The sequence below is a fragment of the Phycodurus eques genome, chromosome 20 (assembly GCF_024500275.1).
Source record: "Phycodurus eques isolate BA_2022a chromosome 20, UOR_Pequ_1.1, whole genome shotgun sequence".
Taxonomy (NCBI): domain Eukaryota; kingdom Metazoa; phylum Chordata; class Actinopteri; order Syngnathiformes; family Syngnathidae; genus Phycodurus; species Phycodurus eques.
The window spans coordinates 3,367,776-3,377,460 of record NC_084544.1 but is presented as its reverse complement, the minus strand read 5'-3'; the positions used below and the strand labels follow the sequence as shown (position 1 = coordinate 3,377,460).

The following is a 9,685-nucleotide window of genomic DNA, read 5'->3' as shown; positions in this document are numbered from 1 at the left end:
AGGAAATGGAATCAATATCATGAGCAAGAAACTGAAAGTTGAAATCGCTTGATTGAAAACTGAAGCGTAACAAACTTTCTTAGGACAGCAACGAGGAGAAAAGTGACATCATCATTGGTTCCCGTGTAAGTTTTCAAATGTCGGACCTCTCCGTACGATGCAGCAACAAGAAGCCTGCCGACTTTGATTCAAACTGCAATATTGCCGAGGCAGTCAAATCCGCGATGATTGATGTCAGCGCGAGAACGCGGTTGATTTTGAACGGGGGGCTACAGAAGTTGCTCTTCCTCTTCTCATCCTCTTCCTCTCATCTTACGCACAGTCAACATATATGATGATATAGAAAACATAGGGTTAAACATCCATAATGATTAAGTAAGCGTCAGTCAACATACACAACAGTAAGAACACTTGCACAAATCGTTTGCCTTTATAACGCTAACCATGTCCATTTTTTTGATACATGAAACATATTGTCAACATATAGCATAATGTAGCACACGGATAATAAATACGTCGAACTTTTTCTAAGGTATTTTTCTGAGCATGCCGACATGAGTCGTGTTTTCTGGAGTTCAATAAAGTTTCAACTTCTGCTTCCGGACCGAGTGTCGACGGGAATTAGTGGCAAAGATTCATTTGGTCAGCGAAGGTGCGAATGAGTCATCACGACGTTATCAACATGAAGCGCTAACGTATTAGCATGTGTGGATGACAATCATTCCAAACTGGGAACATTTAACACATGCGACATACAAACGTAGTGGAAGATCCAAAGAAAACAGGCAGCTCGGCGGTCTAGTGGTTACCACGTCCACATAGCAGTTCTGAGGTTCTGGGTTTGAATCTAGGCTCGAGTCTTCCTGCGAGCGGTTAGCGTGTTCTCCCCATTCCAAAGACATAGCATTAGCATGTTAGCTTCCTTGACGACTGAGAAGTTTTCCGTAGGTGGAAATGTGAATGCTTGTTTGCCCTGAAATAGAACCAGATCAGAACTGCCATCAGAATCACTCAGATCAGAATAAGATCATAAGAACTAGGTGGGAACCACATCAAAACTGCATTCAACACATCAGAAACATACCAGAGTCACACCAGTAAAGGATCACCCAGATAGGAATCTCACCGGAACCACAGCAAAACCAGATCAGAATCACATGCGAACTTAATAGGAGCCAGAACATAAACAAAGATGAGCAAAAGCCAAACCAGATCAGAGCCATACCAGAGGAAACGAAGAACCAGACCCGAACCACAGAAGAACCAGGTAAGAACATCCAAGAGTAAGACAAGAATGATATCAAAACTAGACCAGAAACAGATCAGAACGTACCAATCATACCAGTGTGATATCAGAACAGAACCAGACCCGAACATACAAGTCACACCAGAATCACATCGGAACCAGATAGGAACCAGATCAGAGCTACTGCTGAGACAGCGGGACCAGATCTAAACCAGACAGGAACCAGCGCAGACTAGATCAGAATGACAACAGAACCACCTCTCATCAGATCAGAACCATACCAGAGTCACACCAGAGTAAGATTGAACCAGACCAGAATGGGATCAGAACCACACCAGAATTACATCCGAACCACATAAGAACAAGACAAGAACTGGATCAGAGTTACATTAAAAAAAAAGATCCAAACTAGACGAGAACCAGATCAGAATCACATTGGAGTTACATCAGAACTAGATAGAAAGCAGAGCAGAGCTACAGCGGAACCACATCAGAATGACAACATAACCATCTCGGAGCAGATCAGAACCACACCGGAGTCACACCAGAACATGATTAAACCAGACCAGTTCCTGATCGGAGACCATTCGGAAAAAAAATAAAACAAGATAGGAACCACACCAGAATCACTTCAGAACCAGATAGGCACCCAACCGGAACCACAGCAAAACCAGATCAGAACCACACGGGTCTTCTTCTTGTCACCAGGATTTCTCTTCAGGAACACCAATGACATCATCATGAATCCTCCCTCCTATCTTTATATGCCGGATGTATAATATGGATTTTTATGTTCATATTTATGTTGATGGGAAAAAATCCACCCAGCTGTTTAATCCCTCCTGAATTGCGTACACACACACACACACGCACTACAGGGTAGACTTTGGAATCCACAGTTGCCATGGCGATGGTAGAGCAACCACTCGCTCGCATCGTTTTTCTCCCTCACTCAAATCGCCGTCGCCTCTCCGCCGGCGAGGACAGGAAGCTCAGTCTTCTTCCTTTTCTCCATCCTCATCTTCACCTTGTGTTGCTTCACGCCCTCTCTTTTCTCCTTCACCTTTTGTCTCGCTTCCCCCCTCCCTCCCTCCCTCCTTCCCTCCCTCCCTCCCTCCTTCCTTCCTTTCACCTCCGACGACAGTGAGGAGGAGGAGGAGGAGTGGACAGAAAGCAGCAGACAGGTGAGGAGAGCAAACGGGAAAGCATGGAGGAGCTGAAGAGGAGCTGAAGGAGGAGAAGAAGAAGAATTGGGAAGATTCTCAGGAAAGACACCCACCAAGAAGAAGAAAGGATGGAGGCAAAAAGCAGGAACGTGCCCTCAGGTAACACACAAATGCACACACACACTAAAATACGCACACACATACACTGAAACACACGCTCACACAGTGTCTCACACACACAAAGTGACACATAGAAATACACTGATACACACTTAGACAATGACACACAAGAGACACACACACACAAGATGACACACCCAAACAATAATACACACACATGGAATCCAAAATTGCCATGATGATGACGTCTGTCCGCGTGTAACTGTGTTAGTGTGTGCGTGTGTGTGTACACACACACACAAACAGACAGACATGCCCTGACACACTGACATACACACATTGACAGACACACACACACACATAGGTTGACACACGCACCAATGCTGACACACGCGTGCATGGCAGTTTGTGTGCGTTTCCCAATACATGTCAGTGTGTTTGTGCACTGTGGCACACGTGACGTTGTTCTTACACGTACGAGTGCGACGATGACGACTTCCCGCTCGCAGACCTGAGCTTCCTGCCGCGTCCGGCGCTGGTGTGGTGCGAGCGCGGCATTCAGGTGCTGCTGACCACCGTGGGCGCGTTCGCCGCCTTCGCCCTGATGACGGTGGCCATCGGCACCGACTACTGGCTGTACGCGCGCGCCTTCATCTGCAACAGCACCGCCAACTCGTCTTCGGCGCAGGACGACAGCGGCGCCAAGGACAAGAAGGATCCCGGCGCCCTCACGCACTCGGGACTGTGGAGGATCTGCTGCCTGGAAGGTTCTTGCTTCCTCTCCCCTCGCGCGTGCCAATTGTGGTTCGGATGAAGCCGTTTGTGTCTTTACCGTTATGCGAAATGTGTATCTCTGTTGGGTTCGAGCAAGTCAACTGTGGCAAAATTGAAGTCGTTATCGTCATTTATGGTTTTGATGAAGTTTTAGAAATCTGCCATAGAATTTGTGGATTTATCGCTTGATTGGCCAAACATTTACAAAATAATCAATAACGTTTGGAAAATTGATAGATTTACACCCATAAAACCAACCAAGGCAGCATTAATAAAAGAAGTGTCATTACCAATAGCAATGGAATCATATGAAAATGACCCGTAAACATACTTGACGACACAGTTACATCTGCTCTTTTCTCCTCGATATATTCTTCCTCGACCTCGTCTGGCAGGTTTGAAGCGAGGTGTGTGCTCCCAGATCAATCATTTCCCGGACGACGCCGACTACGACCAAGACTCCGCCGAGTATCTGCTGCGTGAGTGGCACATCCGCAGCGCGCGCACGCACACACACACACACACACACACACACACACAAAAGCGTGCGCGCACACAAAGACGAGGATGTGGAAAGGACAGAAGGGGCTGGTGGGCGGACATCAATGCAGAAATGTGAGAGTCGGGCAAAGAAGATGTGTGTTTCCGGTTGTGTGTACGCGTGTGTGTGTGTGTGTGTCAGGTGTGCGCTGGTGAGTCTGGGGGTGTACACACACAAAAGGCAGCTGTCATGCGGACAAAACAACATCAAAAAGCAGCGAATGAATTCTTTTCCGCTGTGCACAGCAGACGAATGTGTTGTTCATAAAGCGCAGTGTCAAACATCTCGTCCACGAGCAATCGTCAACTCGTCGCCTCTCGATTTTGATGCCTCGCACCTTTTCTACAGGAAATATGATATAAGTGACATCACTTTGCATGCACGACGCTATCGTATAGCTTGCCCGCACATGTTAGCACTTGACACACTTTTCACTTTTGCTTACGTGACTCATGTTATCACTTTACACACACGATGCATATTATCACTGTTTGTGCACGACATGTGGTATCATTTAATTTGCATGGCAAAGTTTGTACGCGCAACATATGTTATCACTTTAGATACATCTTCTCACTGTCTGTACACTACACGACGTGATCACTTTCCATACATGACATATGCTATGACTTGATATACACGTTTTCAATTGGTATACATATGTCACGTTATACGTTCTGTAACAGACGGTAAATAATATCACTAGATGTGTTTTGATAATAAATGTGAGGAAGTTGTAGCAGGTTTTTGTCACACTTCCTCTTCCTCCTCCATGCTAACTTGGCGTGTCCTACCACCTTCAATAACAACAACAACCATGACCACGTGTGCGTGTGTGTGTGCGCGCAGGTGTGGTGCGCGCATCCAGCATGTTCCCCATCCTGAGCGCCGTGCTGCTTCTGCTGGGCGGCGTGTGCGTGGCCTCCAGCAGCTTCTACAAAAGCAAAAGGAACGTCATCCTGGGGGGAGGAATCCTCTTCGTGGCCGCAGGTCAGAAGCGCTCCAACGACTAGCGGGACACACCTACACTGCATACCTTACCACCTTCGTACCTGACTACCTCTCTACCTACCTACCCACCGACGGACCACACTATCTGGCCTTCTGGTTTCGCAGGCCTGAGCAACATCATCGGCGTGATCGTTTACATCTCGGCGGCGCTCAGCGACATCTCGCCCAAGAAGGACGAAGACAAGAAGTGGCACTACTCGTACGGGTGGTCCTTCTACTTCGGGGGCCTTTCCTTCATCCTGGCCGAGATGGTGGGCGTCCTGGCCGTCAACATCTACATCGAGAAGAACAAGGAGCTGCGCTGCCGCTCGCGCGCCGACCTCTTCAAGAGCACCACGCACGCCGTGATGCGCCTGCCCAGCTACCGCTTCCGCAGGCGCTCGCGCTCCAGCTCGCGCTCTACCGACCCGCCGCGCTCGCAGGAGACGTCGCCCGTCGGGGCCAAAACCTTCAGCCTGCCGCCGTCCGCGCCCCCGTTCTCCGTAGCCACCCTACCCAACCCCCACCACGGCAGCAGCGGCGGCGGCGGCGACATCTCCATGTACACCCTGTCCAGGGACGCCAAGCTGGGCAGCCTGGGCGGTGGTGCGCCGCCCCTCTACGGCACCATGGATCGCGCCGCTCTCTACCAGCTGCACAACTACTTCCCCAAGGACGGCGGCAGCGGCGGCAGCGGAGGGGCCGCGCACGTCGGTAGCGGCACGCTCCCGTCGCACTCCAAATCCAACTTGGCGGCCGCCGCCCAGACCTCCGCCCCGCTGAATAGCGCCGGCACGGGCGCCGCCGCCGCCGTCCCCGCCGGCGCCGCGCAGGCGCCGATGTCCACCGCCACCATGGAGCGGGACAGGGGCAACGTGGGAACGCTGGACCGACTGACCGCCAAGAGAGACCGTGACAGCAACTCGGACACGCTCAACAGGAAAACCACGCCCGTTTGAAAGCTGATTGGTGGGGCCGGGGGAAGGCGGGGTTACAGTCCAAACATGAGCCAATTACAGACTGAGGAGGGCTATAAATACAAGATTATCTGTCCCGACATTTGGGATACGCAGGAGCCATAAGTACTTAAACATACGTCGGATGGACAATATCATTCGCGCAAATACACACGTGTGCACACAATCGCCCAAACACTCATACATGCACGCAAATGCACACAGACATTGACACACACATGAACACACACAATTACACGCAAACAAATGCACGCAAACACACATGCACACACACACACACAATGAAACGCACACAAACACAAAGTGACACAAACATGCACAAACATGTACACACACAAAAACACACTGATACATCGACACACATTCACACAAATGTTCTCAAATATTGACAAATACGCGCACACGCCCACACACACAGAAAACCACACAAACATGCACACCCCACACATACGATACACATTCACACAAACACAAACATGCACACTCACAAACACACGCGAATGCAAACATGCACACTCACAAACACACTATCATGCAAACACACATGCAAACAACCACAATCACACACTAATGCAGATGAAATGCACACAAACACACCAGGACTTGCACACACACCGTGCGCATAACATCAGTGCCAGTGAGCTCACACAAGAACGCCGCCCGGCGTTCGGGCATTGTTGTCGTTCCTCAATGCTGTGAAACACGAGCCGCTCCTGCCTTGTGTTCGTTTTTTTTTCCTCTCAGGAACGCGACGACGACGACCGCTACGCGTCCTTCTGGAACACGACGACGTGACGATGTCGAAGATGATGACATCGTCGGCGGGTGATCTCAAGTTGATGACATCACACTTGAATGTGAAAATGATTTCAAGCCCAAGCTTCAGCATTTGAGCCTCAAAACGAGACGAAATCGACGCACGAATTTTAACTTTGTCTTAACTCGTAAATGTCAAGCACACCATGACAAATTCATGTAGAATATTATTAATCACTATATTAATCATGTATTTATTCTTCAATATCTTCAAAGCTTTCATCAACTTCATCACTTAGTGTCTTGATGGGTTGTTTTTTTTTTTGCAAACAAATTACACAATTGTTTTAAAATACATTTTTTTTTTTTTTTTACAATTGGTAATTTCACACTATTTCTTGTACTTTTATTGACAGTTTTGTTCTACAATGGGTGCCTTGAGATACAAGTTTAATTCGTCCCGGGACCAGGGTCGTATCTCAAATCATCCTTCCCCATTGAAATAAATGGAAATGCAATGAATCTGTCCCAGCCCCGCTTTAAAAAAAGTGTTTCATTTACAAGAAAAATTGCACTATTTTACTGTACTATACTGTATAAAAGCATTTTTTTCCTCTCCATGTAACACGGAAAATGCGAGCACAAAACTCGACTGTGCCTAATGTATTGTTCTTCCTCGTACTTGTGTGGTGTCGATTGGCGGTTGGCAACCAGCTTGTTGGTGAATTGGCGCCACCAACTGGTATTGTCCTTCCACTGCAATGAAACCAATGTGAACTGATGGTGGCCGGATGTTGTGAAGTTTGGCGGTGCCAGCTAGCGGTGACGGTCTGAGGCGCACTCATCTCAAATTTTTGTTGGTATCTCAAGGCACCGCTGTAATTTTTTTGTTGTTGTTGTGTTTTTCCACTTTGTTATGTTTAGTTTGGTTGAACTCAGGCTTTGTACTTTGTTGTACTTTGTGGTCTCAGTGGAGTCCCATGAACTTGATTTTGTGTGCGCAAAATGAGTTGTTTATTTTCTACCAAGGCTTCTCTGTTGCTTTTTTTTTTGTTGTTTAGTTTTTTTATTTTCCTGGCCGGCATTTGAACAACAATAATAAGTAGAAAAATGTTCTAATGTTCTGAGAAGCGTGTTAGTGTAGGCCATAGTTTACATTTAGTTCCTGGTGTTTCATGTATAAATATAAATATATATATTATTAATGTGTGTTAATGACGCTAGTGCTGAGAAGGGGAACTCTGTGTTTGTTTGTGTTGTGGGCACAACAATCAGCTGCTCACCAGGTATTGAGTGGATCTGATTCATTTTAAAAAGTAAAAAAAAAAAAAAATCACGATCTCCTTTTCTCAACCACTCTGGCCTAAAGGATTTTGGGAAGCAATACTGCTCAGATGTAAGCATATATATATATATATATATATATATATATAATAGGTATACAATAGATATTCAATAAAGTTGTTTACGAAAATAATTTGCGCTATCTCGTGGATTCTTACTCCAGGATAGCGGGCAGCAGAATGTCGCCGCATATTTCTTGCTAATTTCATTTGCAAGAAGTTCGGTTCCGTTGGTCGCGAAACAAACATAAAACGAAGCTAAACTGTGGTTTTACTGCACAAGGGAAGGAAACTACTCAACATTACGTTTATGAATAAAGTGAAAACCTTTCTTGAAACAAATAGAAATGATTTAACATGTTCTCTTATACATATTTATAATGTTCTTACACATTATTATACATGTACATCAAGGTAATGCTGAACATGTGACACTTTAGAGATGATTGACAGCTCGTGTGTGCGTGTTCAATGATGACATACATACAACATACACAATAGTACGTAAATAATACGACGAATAATAGACTTCATATATGAGCGCACAAGTGACTTATTATCATTAGTGTTTTCGCGATCATATTGGAAGCCACGCGTTAGCAAACAAACCTTCTGCTAACGGCTAGGCTAGTTTACCAACTTGCCTAACTCGATTGTTGACTGATTTGATCACGTTCAGAGATTTGGATCGATGAATTCACAACTGGAACGAGGCAAGAATGTTAGTGGATCCCATGTGTGCTTTAAGACTTCCTGTTGGATGTGTAGAGGGGCGTGGCCGTAGACATTAAGACATGGAGGTGTCGGCCATATTGGATGTGGCATATGTGCCCCATAAACAAATGCAAGTCAATGGACTCGACTTCAGAAAGCGAAAACCCAAAAAGTGCACAAACTTAATGCCTCATTCAGTCATAGATTTTAAAATCCAAATGTTTACTACTTTTATGTTTCGGAAATACTGTTGGTGTTGGCATCAAAACAACGACCGAAAGTTATCGCCCCAAGGTTCTAGAAGCTTCCCGTCTACAAATAGCAGGGGGAACACTACAGACGTTACTTCAGGACATTTTAGTTAAATAGGAACGACTTTATTGTTTGGAGGCTGTTTTCACTGTGGAAAAATTCGCAGTACTGTCGTATTATGCACATACTGAACTTCCAAGTACATTACTAGCCGCAAACATAGCAAATTCATTCATCTTGGCAAAATGCAATCAATTTTTAAGGCTTACCTGTGAGCCAAAGTCGCATCAGATCTGACTTTTGAGCGTAAAACACTTGCAACATCTCCGAGCAGCAAAAGAATTTTGAGACGTCATCCCTCCACTTTGCCACATCCAAGATGGCGTACTGTTCAATTTGCCACTCAAAGTGGCGTCCATGTTTGTCTACGGCAAACCGTTACAGCATTCATCCCATATCCTTGTTAACCAGTTCAAGGTCCATGTACTAGTATGTTCTTAGTGCTGATTAATAGTCGTGAATCTTCGACCAATTTCTGCACACTAGTAGGACAACTACAGTACATGTTACTATTGAGGCACAACTGTGCACGAGTTGACCTCTGAGCACTAGTCGTACTATTAGCATGCAATTGTCAACTTATGTACTTACTAGTAGGCCAGTTGTCCTACTAGTGAGGACAATGACGATACTAGTACATGGACAATTCAAATGAGGAACAAACGCGGTAACGGCTTTCTGCGTATGTCTCCGGTCCTTAACGTCCGCCCAAAAGTCGTGGCGTCGAACGTCATAGCGCCTCCCGG

General features: G+C 46.2%; 1 protein-coding gene across 1 annotated transcript; it reads left to right on the top strand.

Annotated features, from left to right (window-relative positions):
• The first annotated feature begins 2,488 nt into the window (after window positions 1-2,488).
• On the top strand, window positions 2,489-6,884 carry LOC133395870 (voltage-dependent calcium channel gamma-4 subunit-like). Its single transcript, XM_061665136.1, has 5 exons — window positions 2,489-2,571; window positions 3,042-3,299; window positions 3,702-3,785; window positions 4,697-4,837; window positions 4,964-6,884. The coding sequence occupies exons 1-5, from the start codon at window positions 2,541-2,543 to the stop codon at window positions 5,794-5,796; spliced, it is 1,347 nt and encodes a 448-aa protein (XP_061521120.1). The 5' UTR covers window positions 2,489-2,540; the 3' UTR covers window positions 5,797-6,884.
• The last annotated feature ends 2,801 nt before the right edge of the window (window positions 6,885-9,685 follow it).